Source organism: Phocoena sinus, chromosome 1 (genome assembly GCF_008692025.1).
Source record: "Phocoena sinus isolate mPhoSin1 chromosome 1, mPhoSin1.pri, whole genome shotgun sequence".
Classification (NCBI taxonomy): Eukaryota; Metazoa; Chordata; class Mammalia; order Artiodactyla; family Phocoenidae; genus Phocoena; species Phocoena sinus.
Genome location: NC_045763.1, coordinates 124,352,932 through 124,367,680, shown reverse-complemented (window position 1 = coordinate 124,367,680; position 14,749 = coordinate 124,352,932). Strand labels below are relative to the sequence as shown.

The following is a 14,749-nucleotide window of genomic DNA, read 5'->3' as shown; positions in this document are numbered from 1 at the left end:
ACAAGGCTACACTGTTTTACTCACAACCTCTGAGTAGAACCCACCCTTCTGAGTATTCACTACTGGGACGTGCTGCCCTGACTCTGCATCATAACTGCTCAGTTAGCCCTTCCTGTGAACAAAAACCCAGGTGAGAGATTATAGGACAAGATTACAGATGAAGTCCATGGCTATGTGCTTTTCTCTTGTAATTTAAATGGGTCATATACCCCTAACTCTGACCTCATTAGTAATATGCTTTCTCCAACTGAACTAACTGGCCCTGAAAACTGCACAAGAGGAATTACACAGGCCTACACCTCGGGTAAGCTCCTCTCTATCATCCTGCTTCAATGAAGACAACAAAATTTATCTCTCTGGCATGTTGACAGTGAGAAAACTTTAATATGACCATCTGGAGGAGCCCAAAACTGTACCAACCATATTAGAGTCCTATGTGGTTGTAACTTCCCACTGAAACTGGTTGATAAGTAGAGGTGAGTCTCAACTATCAGATGGTTGCTTCATTTCTAGGCTTGAAGTAGGCCCGTTCTCAAATAATATAGGACTAAAAATAGCTTAGGTATCTTTTGGTGGGGTGGTTACACATAAGTTACCCCAACTCCAGAAACCTCAGGCTGGACTGGGCCAGAGCTAGAAATAGTAGAGTAAAATTCGGTGAGCAGGAGTCCGGATGAAGCTACAACAGCCCTGCCACTGTTTACAAAGCTCGTAGGCCAGGAAGGAATTGCTGGTATAGGCTTTTTTCCAACATCATTTTTATAATTCAGCTTATTCACAGTTAAGTGCACCATTTAAAAGTGTACAGTTTGATGTGTTTTGACAACTATATAGTCATATAACTGCTACCACAATTAAGATTCAGAAAATTTCCATCACCCCGAAAAGTTTCGTTGTGTCCCTTGCTGTCAATCCCCACCCCTAGCCCCCATCCCCTGGCAACCACTGACATGATTTCTGTCCCTATAGTTTTGTCTGCTGTAAAATGCCATATAAATTGAATCATAGAGTATACAGTCTTTTATGTTTGGCTTCTTTCACTTAGCATAATGCTTCTGAAATTCATACATGACGTTGAATGTATCAGAAGTACATTTCCTTCTATGGCTGAGTAGCATTCCATCATACAGATATGCCAAAATTCATGTTATCTATTCACCAGCTGATGAATGTTTAGGCTGTTTCCACTTTGGGGTGATTGCGAATAAAAATGCTATGAACAGTCAGTCATACACAGGTCTTTGTGTGGACAAATGCATTCATTTCTAAGAGTAGAACTGCTGAGTCATAAGGTACATGTATATTTAACTTTATAAGAAACTGCCAAGATGTTTTCCAAAGTGTCTGTACCAATTTGCAACCCCACAGGCAATATATAAGAGCTGTAGTTGCTTTATACTCTCATCAACACTTGGTATTATTATAGTCTTTTTAATTTTGCCCATTCTAATGGGTGTGTAGTGATATTTCTTTTGCATTTTCCTGATGACTAATAATTTTGAGCATCTTTTCATATGCTTATTGGGTATTTACGTGCCTTCTTTGGTGAAGTATCTTCAAATATTTTGCATACACTCCCTTTTAAAAAAAAAACACATTGTCTTATTGAGTTGTATGAGTTCTTTATATATTCTGGATACAAGTCTTTTATTAGATAAAAGTTTTAAGAATATTTTCTTCCAGTCTGTGGCTTTTCTTTTTGTTTTTCCAACAGAAGCTTTTAATTTTTATGAAATTTAATTTATCATTTGTTTTCTTTTACAGTTAGCGCTTTTTGTGTCCCACTTAAGAAATCACTATCTTACACAAGGATACAAAGATTTCCCCCTAAGTTTTCTTCTAGAATTTAGGTCTGCAACCCTTTTCAAATTAATCTTTGTGTATCATTGTGAAATAAGGAGTAAGGTTCTTTTTTTTTCTTTTTTTTTGCCTATGGCTAGCAAATTGTTTCAGCACCTGAAACAAGACTTTCCTTTTCCCACTGAAATCCTTAGGCACCTTAGTGGGAAATCAGTTGGCTCTATGTGTGTGAGTGTCCTGGACTTCTGTTCCATTTCTATTCATATGCCATTACCATACTGTCTTTATTACTGTATTTTATAATAATTCTTGACATCAACTTTCTTAATTTTCAAAATTGTTTGGCTATTTTATGTCCTCTACAATCCTGTACAAATGTTAGAAACACCATGCAAACTTCTACAAAGAAACCCTGTAGATATTAATTGGGACTGTGTTGAATTTATAGATCAGTTTGGAGAGAACTCACATTTTAACAACCAAAGTCTTCATGAACACATTATATCTCTCCATTTATTTAGGTCTTCTTCAATTTCACTCAGCAAGATTTTGTAGTTTTCAATATACAGGTTTTACAAATGTTCTGTTAAATTTATCCCTAATTACTGTAACTATTTTTCTTCTTAATTTAAATTTCCAAATGCCTGTTGTTAGTATATAGATTTCTGTATATTGACTTTGTATCCTACATACTTGCTAAACTCAACTATTAATTCCAGCAACTTTTTTGTAGATTCCTTGGATTTGGATTCCTTGGATTTGGATTTTCTACATAGACAATCATGTCACCTACCAATTAAGACACTTTACTTCTTCCTTTCTAATCTATACGTCCTTTATTTATTTTTCTTGTCTTATTGCCTTGCTAGGCCCTTCAGTGCAATGCTGAATAAAAGTGGTAACAGTGGACATCCTTGTTCCTGATCTTAGGGAGAAAGTATTCAGTCTTTATGATGGTTTATTTGTAGATGCCTTTTAGCAGGCTGGGAAAGTTACCTCCTAATTCCTAGAAGAGTTGTTATCATAAACAGTTGTTGAATTTTGTCAAATCTAGTAATTTGTTAGTATTAACTGATAACTTCCACGATTATGGACAAAGAGAATCAGAGATGGAAGGGGAATTCAGGATCAGCTAGTTCCATCACCTAATTTACCTATGAGGAAACAGAGGTGCAGAGAGGTGAAATGACATGCTCAAAGTCACAGCTAGGAAAGAAACAGAACTAGATCTAAAGCTTAAACCTCTAGACGCCTAGACCTGCCTAGACCCTCTAGATGCCTTAAACTCTGGTAAAAATTAGCTAAAGCAACATCTAAAAGTTGAGATGGAATAAAACACAGAGATAAGAGCTTCTTTGCAGTTTCTGAGAAGGAGCAAAGGGCAATGATGGGTTTTAACTCAGGCTCTAGATCTAGCTCAAGCGGTAATCTCTACTGCCAAATATCAGGGTGGGGAGGGTGGTCAAACAGCCAGAACTCATTAATCATTTGGTGCTAACACAGTTATTCTTTATGAAAATATAAGAAAATAGGGACTCCTTGAAGATTTTCAAAGACTACATCAATTTGGTAGCACTGCTTTATCAAGCTGATAAGCCTAGCTTTGAAATTTTGGTGAGTTTTGGAAAACTATTTGAATTATTTTTATTAAGGGGTTGTGGTTTTAAGTTAAACAAATCCCCAAAGAGTCTCAAGACAACAGGATAAAAGAAAGCAACCCTCATGGAAGAAAACCGACCTGGGAGGTGAGGGTGATGCTTGGCTGCGACTGTAGGAGGTTGGCTTGGCTTTGCTGAGGTAGTTGCGTTAAAAGATTTTGCGCTTGCAGGAGACCTGTAAAACACAAACGTGTTATGTCAAACATTAAAGATTACCTTGAACAAATGGCAGAAGAAAAAATGAGAAAGTGAAGTGAAAATTTCCAACTGATCCCCAGATAGTCTTACTGGTCTTAAAACTCTTAATGTCTTATTTGCCTAAAATTCAGTCTTGTTAAATACAATTTGGGCAAGAAGATATGGAACAAACTAAAACTGGTAGATGTCTTTAGCGTAACCTGAATAACCTCTCTGATTGGCCAATTCTTTATTTTACCAAGGAATGGATGAAAGTGAAGAAGCATTCTAAATGGAAGCAGCTTGAAACTCCAAAAAAAAAAAGCTCAACTTCTTAACCCAGAAGCCATTAGAAACAGCTAGTATATGCTGGGACAGAGAACCATCTAGTTCATTAAAGGTGCAGGCTATCCTATCCATCGAAAGTGGAATAGGTTATTTATACAACAAAAGATTTTGGAATGAATGATCAAGAAGAAAAAAGGCTAAAAAACAGAAATAATGAGGAATCAATAGAGATGCACTAATGTTCCTTGAGTTGAAGCCTTGATACTCTGATACTGTCTATACTGATTCCATTACAAACATGATTGAACTTTATACAGCAGTAACACAACAATATTCAGCACTAAAAGGCCTTGAAGATGTTTTTTATAATTCACAAAATTTGCACAATTTCTAACATGACACCCTCTCCTTCTTAAACTTTAAAAGAAAACAAGTGATTGTTAGAAGCGTATACTTACAATGCTCAGCCCATTCTTTGAACACATTCCCATGAAAAACTATCAGAACATAAAAGCAATTTATCCAATGTATGTTCAGCATGTTGAAGGATTTAATTTAGAATTTTGGCCAAACCCATGGTCCTCCTTACTGATTTAAACAGATGAAAGGCAGTGAAGGATGACCTTCAATAATTAGGTATGCATGACAAAAAAAATATTTTTCTCAACATGAATACTGAGCTTAAGGTTAAATAAAATTTAATAAAAACACTGTTCTAATGGACAGCTTCTGGGCCAAAATGACAGTAGTCAGCATGTATGTCACACAAGTGGACAGCCTTGGTGTACCGTACCACTAATAAGCTCTAAGGAGGCGCTCACCCTGCTGGCCCTGGGGCGTCTGTGAGATGATAAACTGCGCTGGTTGCAGGTTGGTGGTTGGATGTACCAACACAAACTGTTGCAGGTTGAGATTCTGCTGCTGAAGTTGTTGCAGTTGTTGCAGATCCTAAAAAATTAGGATTAAAACATTGATTGGAGACTCTGAAATAAAAGCTTGCTTAATCTTAAGGTTCCCAGATGATGAATTCTGCCATCCAAATAAAGAAGAGTTAATATTTGACATTCTTATAAACTCCCAACAAGGATATGCTCTGGGTGCATTCACAAAGCATGTGAAGAAACCTGGAGCTGCTACAAGGACTTGTTATTTCTGTGGGCATATATTGTGTCGTGACTTATGCTGTATCTAATTTTCAATAGTTATTTAAAATTCCCTCAGAACAAATGCTTATGGTTGTGTTTTTAACATGTAGAGACCAATATGGGTTTTTCTCTCAAGTGAGAAAAGAATAGGTTGAGTTTTTAAGTGTTTGATTAGAGTTTTCTCTTGTTAAGCAAAAATTGAGAGTGCTACGTCTGAACTTGCATCAATAAATTAAAAGATTTATAATGCTTCATGAAATGTGGCATCAGCCTATCTAACTCAACTGAGAAATCAGTGTAAAAATTAAAAAAAAATAGCTATCCATATAAAAATCTGATCTACAACATATTAAACTTGCTTATATTGGCCTAGTATTTTATAATTTTCAACATACTTTCATGTATATTATCTTATTAGAATAATGTCAACATAGAGTCTCACAGCTTAGGCACTAAAAACATTTATTTGGTGATGAAAAAAATGGCCAAAATAAAAACATGATCTTGATAAAGATTGTATATAACAGTCATAAAGATTAGCCTGACATCTATTCTGTACACTTCTAGTTGACTGGTTCTTTTTTAATGTTTAGTCAAACTCTAGCTACAATTTAAGTCTATTTCTGAGCCTTCTCTGGGGGGATAAAGATAATTATCTGCACTAGACTCATAATAACTCTTCATACATTTCACTGATATGACTACTTATACTTTTTTCCTCTCCTTGAGATAAAGGATTTCATTTACCTTTTTTCTTCCTTGGTAGAACTGTCTATGCCTCTTAAATACATTTTTATTATCTCTGGATACTTTGCCCTAGAATGCGAAAATTAAAGCCAAACAACATTCTAATGCAATTCTGCACAGAGCTAATCACTCTAGCAGAAAGATGACGTGCAGTTTCTCTCACACATGGGTGGCAACATTCACTGCAGAGCACATGAAAGAACCCATGCCTGCTGTAATTAGCTAATTAAAATAAATACGGTAATCCCCTGCTTCAGAAATATGCCAGCCAATTATTCAAGAATTGTCACTTAATATAAACAGTCAGTTATTCAAATAATCAGTTATGTGTTTATAATATCAACTCAAATAAGCAAACAAATGTATTATTTCTAGCTCAGTGGTAGAGAAGGCTACACCACTTACCTCACACTAACAATCAGAGAGTAAGCTTAATACCGAAGAAAACCTGCCATTTTATTCCTCCCTTCCTGCCCCAGCTATGAGAGTTACTCACTCACCTGTGCGATCTGGATGGGCTGAGACAGGGGGATCTGAGTCATGGGCGTGGCGGCGGAGGCTGAGATGGTGGCCCCAGCAGCACTGTGCTGTTGGCTGGCAGAATGCTGTTGCACTGCAGCAGCCAGCAGCTGTGCCTGTGCCTGTGCCTGCTGTAGTAATAACTGTTGCTGGGCTGGCGTCAAAGTCAGCTAAACAAAATCAGGACAAACAGTCGGAAAGGGTTGAAGGAGACGGGCCTCTAATGCAAGGCCACTGTTTTGAAGTAAGCAACTCAAGTGGTATTAAACCTTAGCTACCCAACTTCACATGGTTAGCATGAGGCTAAAATAAAATGTTCATTAACCATCAAGCTACCGGGACTAGCAGACCATTTAAATTAAAATGGTGGTCCTCACTCTGGACTTAATCATTCAAGCTTGTCCAAGGCCCTAGGGTTCAGGCAAAAAAGTAATTAACTAGTAAGCAAGAAAAAAAAGAATCAATGCTGACAGGATATGAAAAGAAATTTACACCCAACAGAACAGCAAGTGATTAGTCAGATGAATGAGGAACAAGGATGCTGGATCTGACCAAGAAAGAACTGATAAGGCCCAGCTGCTTCCCATTAGCATGAATCCCTGCCATATTCCATCATTTCATTATGTCCTAAGATATGACTAAAGAATATGAGGTCCATTTGTTTCTTTTCCAAGTCCCTACAGCCTCCTCCCCAACAGCCTTTTCTGTTATTGAAAGCATTGGGTCTCTGCAACTTTACATCCTCTTTCCAACACATTATCTCTGTGAAACAGGTGGTGACAGCCGCTCTCTTTACATGCAAATGAATCCTAATGCCCAAGTTTAATAGAAGCTCCAGCCATTCTGAACCTGGAATCCCAAGTGTCTCCAACTATTGTAAACACTAGTCACTCAAAACAAAACCCAAAGAAAACAGGAAATGTATTTGAAGATTTAAACTTGCTTTCATAGTGCAACTTATTTCAAACACACTTAAAGTGATAAGTATGTTCTACCTTCTTTTTGGTGACATGTTCTGATCAAACCAAGAAGGAATATTCTGAAGCGCATGTACAGTCACTTAATGGCACAATCCTCTTTCAAAAAGGGTCTGATACAGTTTGTGCATTAGAGATATAAGAATCAAAATCAAATCATTCAAAAACCCAATACGCTTCGAGATACGTTTATAAATATTTTATATAACATAACATATATTAATCTCTACTGATGGGATTTCGTAAACAAGTTTGCAACAGTTCTTAAAAGAGCCTTCCACCACTGCCAAAACAAACTTAACTGAAATGAAGGAAATAAAAAATTTTGTGGGTTGACATGATGTGAATTGAATAACAAATAACTTACCACTCCTCTCGACCCCCCAAAAAAGATAACTTAATAGACAAATTGTCAACATTGGAAAAATATTTTTAATGATGTCTCAGAGCGAAGACAGCTCAAAAGTTAAAAGCTTAATATATTTGCACAGGCCAATTTACTATCGATAAAAACAGATGACATTTATTGAATGCTACTACATGCCAAGCACTGTTCTATGAGTTTTATGTATGTTATTACTCTTAATCTTTAAAACAATACTGTTAGATAAGTATTATTAACATCTTCATTTAACTGAAGGAAAACTGAGGCACAGAGAGATGAAGTAATTAGCCAATACAGTAAACTACAGAGCCAGGATATGAGATCAGAAGTTTCATTTTAGAACGCTATACAGTAACTTAAAATGTTTTTCTTTTGTAGGTACTAATCCATTACTCTGCAGTGATGTTTTAACTCCAAACTGACAACTACAATTTCATCACTGTAACCGTCTCAACCATGGGATCGTGACGCCACTGCATGATGAAGCAACGGTTGAAACGTGAATTTTAAAAAGTCCTTAGTTTACCCAGAGCATATCTGCAATAGTAAGAAAAAATACCCTGAAAACTCGTGACAAAGATAGTTCCTTTCTCAGAGCTGCTTACGGTGCAGGAAGTTCCTTTAAAGACATAACCGTGCCAGGCATAGCCGTGTTACTACTGTCTGCTACAGCCAACAGTTCTAATCAGATATTGACCAATGGCAGTTTTTTTTTTTTTGAAAGATTTTTTTGGATGTGGACCATTTTTTTAAAGTCTTTATTGAATTTGTTACAATATTGCTTCTGTTTTATGTTTTGGTTTTTTGGCAGTGAGGCATGTGGGACCTTAGCTCCCTGACCAGGGATCAAATCCACACCCCCTGCACTGGAAGGCAAAGTCTCAACCACTGGACTGTCAGGGAAGTCCCCCAATGGCAGTTCTGACACAGAGAAAGTTTGTTACAAATTTCTCAGTGAAAACTTACCCCCGTTATCTGTCCTCCAGCCAGCATGAGCTGGGTCTGGGGAATGGCTGCCTGCACTGAAGGCTGCTGGGAAGGCTGGCTTGGCTGCTGTGAATCCCCCGATTCTTCATTAGATTTAGACTGAGGTGGGGGGGGGAATAAAAGATTTAAAATAGTTGATTTTTTAAAAATGTACTCACAATTCCATGTTTTAAGAATTATTTACAATACAGACTTATCTAATCATGAGTTTTCTGATTTCACTCTTTTCCTTTCTTCTAAACCTTTGTATTTTCCTAATTTTACGTATACGTATTAAGTTTTCAGACTTTTTGTTCCAATATCAGCAAAGCTGCAATTATAATTTTTAAGAAGAAAAAATAATTTGGTCCTCCACGAGTCAACAGAATTTTTCACAAACCCAAATCCTCAACTCTGGAAGTAAGGAGTAAGGGAAGAATACAATTTCAACCTATGTTTACATTAGACAGACCCTCCATTCCAACATTTTGACATGTCTTTGGTGGTCAGTCTAAAACTTCCTTATATACCATCTTATAAATTGATTACTTGACCCACAGAACTTTTCGTCTAATATTTTGAAGAACTATAAATTCAGCATCCCCCATCAAGTAACACACAAACTTAGAAAATGCTGCAGTCAAGAGGGAAAGAGAACATACTCCTGGAAAGGGGCACTGAGAGAAAATTTTATGGCAATTAAAACTGGTTATGCAGAGCATGAAAATTCTGCATAGATTTGCATATTTCCCACCACCTGTTTTGGGGACTGCAGCAAGGCTAATTAACATAAAGGCTCTGATTAATTCTGCCAGTCATTGAGAGATAATTACAGTGCAAGACTGTAAACATTCCGCACTGGAGATTCAGCCTGTTTGCCAACATCTCTCTAAGGGATGAAAGTTTACCATGGAAACCAAGGCAATTTTCCGCCTCCTCTCTCTCAGAAAGGAAGGTCACATTATCTCCTTTTCTTTTCTCTTCTTGTCTCCATGTGTTACTAGGTCCATACTCTACTCGGTTTCATGGAATGCTCAACCCAAGGTCTTTAGGCATTAGCAACACTGAAATCAACCTTCCAGGATACTGTTTTTTCCTCTTGACTGTTAGTTACCTAAACACTATGATGAAAGGAAGCAGCAGGTTGATTGAAATATTATGGAGTCATGCATAATACTTGAACTTTGCACGTTTTACCATATGGTTCATAGAAACAAAGCACCCAGATTTAAGTGTTGTCTTCAAAATTTTGACTGTATGAAGCCCATTAATGTTTATAAATATGTTTAATTGCAATCCTCAAACTCACAACATTTTAGAGCAGAGAGGACCTCTGGTGATCTTCTAAATTTCCCCACTTAAATACATGCAGTTGCCCCTTGGCATCCACAGAGGATTAGTCCCAGGACCCCCCATGGACACCAAAATCTGTGGATGCTAAAGTCCCTCACAGTCAGCCAGCCCTCTGTACCAGCAGATGTGGAACCTGGGGATAGGGAGTGCCAACTGTATAAGAAAAAAATGCGCCCCAGGAGGTTAAGTGACTTGCCAAAGTTCAAACAGCTAGTTAGTGGCAGAATGAGAATTCAAACCTAGGACCTCTGTCTTTCATTCCAGTGCTCTTTCCTATATTATAGTGTTTTCCTAAGATATGAAAAATGATAAATAAAAATACATTTGGAAACAAAAGGACATTTAAGGTATTCTTTTGCTTTGTGTTTAGGCATGTGTTATGGCTGTACAACTGAGAAACATTTTTACCGAACTTACATATAAAACTTTAAAAGTAGACTTTTCTTGTTCACCTGTGGACATTCACAGTGGAATAATATAAAATGGATTTTCATTAATGGCAACTATTATCATTATTTAAATCTTTATGAGATTCAGTAAGAAAAAAGTAATAATTCTAAGTATTTTCATTATAAAATTATTGCATACTCATTACAGAAAATTAGAAAAATATGGTAAAAATGAATAGAAAAATTGATCCATAATCCCATGTCCCAGCTTACCTGTACATTTAAAGACTGAGCAGCAGCCTGTAAACTTGTTCCAGCGAGCTGGACCTATTAAGTAAAGAAATCGGGGAAGTTCTAGTCTAATACTGTTGACATCCATCATTAGAGGTGGTCATCAACAACCCTCTACAATTGTATGTTTTACTGAGTTAGAACCAAGCGTTATTTACAGTGTATTCCTTCCCAAAGTATATAACCTGATCTAACTGTGATGAAACATCAGACAAATCCAAATTGAGCAACATTGTACAAAATAACTGGATTGTTATATAAACTAGGATAGAATAAATGGAAACCAACCCTAGAATGGCAGTAGTGGGAATTAGAAGTAGGAAACATGAACAGTATTTCAAGGTGCTACATAGGATCGTGGCAACTGACTGGATATAGATGAAGAAAAAAAAAGTCATGTATTATTCCAGGTTCAAATTTGGAAGACTCAGAAAATGGTAGTGTCATTAACATGAAGATAAGAATTCCATTTTGGATTTATCACACAGCATCAAGATTTCCTGAACTTAAATATAAGTGTTGATATGGAGATCAGTATAGAGTTCAGAGCTAACTAAAATTAACTGAGTGCGGTGTCCTTTATTTAAACTGAAAGTCCTGTGAGTTGAAATAAGAACCCTCCCTCCAAATAAAAAACAAAAAAGAGAGAGAAAAGAGAAAAAAGCACCTAAAACAGAACAAAATCCAGAGGTTTCTGGAGAACACACTTTAGACATAGTGTAACCAAGGGAGAACTATATGAAAAGATAGTATGTTTAAGATCAAAGGCTAAGAAGTCAGTCAAAGAGCCAGAGGAAAGAGTTTCAGGTACAAAGATTTAAAGGAGATAAAGTTTCTTTGTAATTTTATTTAAATCATGATGTTTCTGGGTAAAACTCTGTTGAGGAACAAGGTATTTACAAGTCTTAAAGTATCTCCTCATTATTTACTAATTATGAGGAAGAAAGTTACCTTTACAGTAGACAAATCTGAGACTCTACCTTAATCAAATGATCAAATTCAGTATCACAATAATGGGACAAGTTGACATATATATAAACACACAAAATGTATGTGTACAAACACACACAGATTAAGAATACATGGTAATAAAGTAACAATTAGTGATGCCAGATGAAGAGCTTTTGGTTGAAAATTGTTCTACGGTTATAACTTTTCTATAGATTTGAAAGTTTTCAAAATAGAAAGTTGAAAATAAAAAGTGAGAGCATCCCTTTACAACTCCATTTAGCTAGTTCCCAACAACCTTTAAAACTTGGCTCAAAAATCATCCTCTCTACGATAATGTCTTAGACTACACAGGATGAGTTAATCATTTCTTCCTCTGTATTCCCATATATTTTACCATTCATTCATTTGTTCAACAAATAGTTATTGAATATCTACTATTTTATGTCCATATGTGCTTTTCATTGAACCTCTACCACTAATACCATCAGGCACTATCATCACTAAAGTCACTACCACCAACACTGCTGACCAACACAATTTGAACACTAAATTGGTTCTAGGGTTTATCTGAGGTAAAGATCACCAAGTTACACAAAGTATTGCTCTAATAAGTCATAAATAAATTTATCATAAATAAATCTTGATTTATGTTAATATAAATCAAGGGGTTGAGACACTCTGATAATCTATCTCCCAAATGTTTCCATTGTTTTATTTACTTTCCATTTTCAACCAGTTCCCACATCCCAAAACTCTTGGGGAGTCAATGTTTGTTTTTATATTCTCTTTCCCTATACCTTAAAGCCAAAATGTGGATGAACAGAATCCACAGCCTGTTTTAGACTTGGGAGAAATTCATGTAACATAAGGGTAATAAAGTTGAACCCCAAACTAGGGGGTTCACAGTCAAGCAAAGGCTCTGAGTAGCCCAAATCAAAATGGTTTGAAACTGTTTTAAAGAAGAGCTATGAGCTGTGAGCTTAGAGCCTTACATAGCAGGACTCAGGCAATGGGAGCTACATCATTTTGGATGACTTTGTCATTTACTACCTTCAGTCAGCCACCACAGGCCACACTCACAAAAACAGTAACCCAGTTGTCATAAATATATTGTGTTTGTAACAAGGAACTCTTTTGTTCACACAGCTGTGGGGTCAATAGCTATACAGTCAACTAATCTATAGGATTCCATACTAACCATTCAGAATGACATGATTAGATGCTGATAGCACCAGGCTTTAATCAACTTAAACAGTCCCACATTCTGAAATCGCTTCCCCAGGCCCTAGCATTCCATGCCTCCGTTTTTTACTCTCACATATGGTTGAGCAGAACATTCTACCTGATGGAGATGTCCAAGGAAAGCCTGGGCCTGGGCTGTTGAGATTGCTCCTCCAACAGGCACAGGCTGCTTCTGAAAGTCCAGACCATTGGTTTGTGTGCCTAGAAAGCAAGCAAAATAATATAACTATTAAAAATACAAAAACTGAAATAAGCACCAGATTTTTCTTAAAGAGGTGCATTTATCAAGCACCTATTTTGTATAAGCATTTTTCTAAGTACCTCCAAGGAGGAAAAGATATTCAAAAGAACAAGGAAATACAGTAAAATGATTTTTCTTCTAAAGGAAGTACTGTAGGACAAGTACATGAACACAGATAAAGCTTAAGAAACAGAAACAAAATTATAAATAATGAATTACAATCATAAGATTGTGTTAGTTCAGAAGGGAAAGCAGTGACTGGAGAGCAAGTGGGGTCAGAACAAGCATGAGACCTAAGGTGGCTTGAAGAAGAGATTATCATTATTATACTGTTGTGAAGACTGGTAGAGACAGAGTTCTAAGGGGGGGTACCAAGGCTCTCTTCTAGTCTCTCCCTTCTCAGTACTTGGCTTGGACAGAAGAAATTCACAGGTGACTTTGCCAAGACCGAGATGAATTTACTCTTAACTTAAAATGCCTTAATAAATGACAATCTGACAGTAAAAGCAATCATTTACAAGATAAACAAAATGGTTTTACTAATTTCTTCAATCCCAAAGTATAGATTGTGGCGTGCATCTAATTAGCAAGGGCTCTGCTATCATTATAATTTTCTAAATGTTATGCCAGTGCCTTTAACCACACATGCTGCAATCTAATGTTAGAATAGGACTAATCTATGGAAAGACATACCACCCTAATACCCAGAAATATTTTCTAAGTGATATAATACATTGTTTTAAAATTACTATATCCAGCTCTTACTTAGAAATAACCAGAATACTTTGTACTGAATAAAATATAACAGACTATGGAAACCTGCAAGAATCATTGAGTCATGTGAACATGGTACTGAGCTTCCATTTCCTACCACTGGAACACCTCATCTTCTCATCCTCACCCCTGTGTATACACATAGAGCAGACCAGTTAAGAGAGTACAAGTTAGAAACCTCAGGCAGTATTTCTAAAAGGGTGCTAACTGCTGCCATTATATATCCTAGCTAACTGCTAGCAAATGTATCACTTTAATAGAATAATTAGGTAGATCACATGACTCACAGAGCTATTTAAGGTTTCTTTGAGATAATTATTAAAAAAGTGTACATATATTTCACCTCCTTGAAAAATCCCATAGTGATTGTTCTCTTATGGTTTTTCCTAAAATTTCTCATAGATAGGAAATATAGAACTACTTAGACACATACAACTAATGGAATTAAAAGTACATGCTTGGGCTTCCCTGGTGGCGCAGTGGTTGAGAGTCCGCCTGCCGATGCAGGGGACACGGGTTCGTGCCCCGGTCTGGGAGGATCCCGCATGCCGCGGAGCGGCTGGGCCCGTGAGCCATGGCCGCTGAGCCTGCGCGTCCGGAGCCTGTCCTCCGCAGCGGGAGAGGCCGCAGCAGTGAGAGGCCCGCGTAACGCATAAAAAAAAAAAAAAAAAAAAAAAAAAAAGTACATGCTTGTGTCAAGTAGTGAGAAACTAGTATGAAATAAAATTTAAGGTAACTAGGGTCACTTCCATAAGCCACACAGAGAAGTTTCACTATTCTAAAGTTGCACATTTTGTCATTAGCTGCTGTCTCTATCTTGATGCAGGAAATCATTACTTAAACATC

At 36.8% G+C, this 14,749-nt stretch overlaps 1 protein-coding gene across 11 annotated transcripts in view; it reads right to left on the bottom strand.

Moving 5' to 3' along the window:
* The window catches only part of POU2F1 (POU class 2 homeobox 1), a 189,255-nt gene that overhangs the window by 52,418 nt on the left and 122,088 nt on the right, over window positions 1–14,749 (bottom strand). For all 11 annotated transcript variants that reach the window (XR_004348625.1, XR_004348632.1, XM_032623915.1 and 8 more), the window contains 6 exons: window positions 12,989–13,089; window positions 10,678–10,731; window positions 8,663–8,782; window positions 6,316–6,504; window positions 4,745–4,871; window positions 3,539–3,633 (listed from right to left, as the gene is read on the bottom strand). Coding sequence is in view for 9 of the 11 variants with exons in the window: in XM_032623915.1 (XP_032479806.1) it covers window positions 3,539–3,633; window positions 4,745–4,871; window positions 6,316–6,504; window positions 8,663–8,782; window positions 10,678–10,731; window positions 12,989–13,089 (686 nt within the window). In the remaining 2 variants the exon portion in view is untranslated. The remainder of the gene's footprint in view (window positions 1–3,538; window positions 3,634–4,744; window positions 4,872–6,315; window positions 6,505–8,662; window positions 8,783–10,677; window positions 10,732–12,988; window positions 13,090–14,749) is intronic.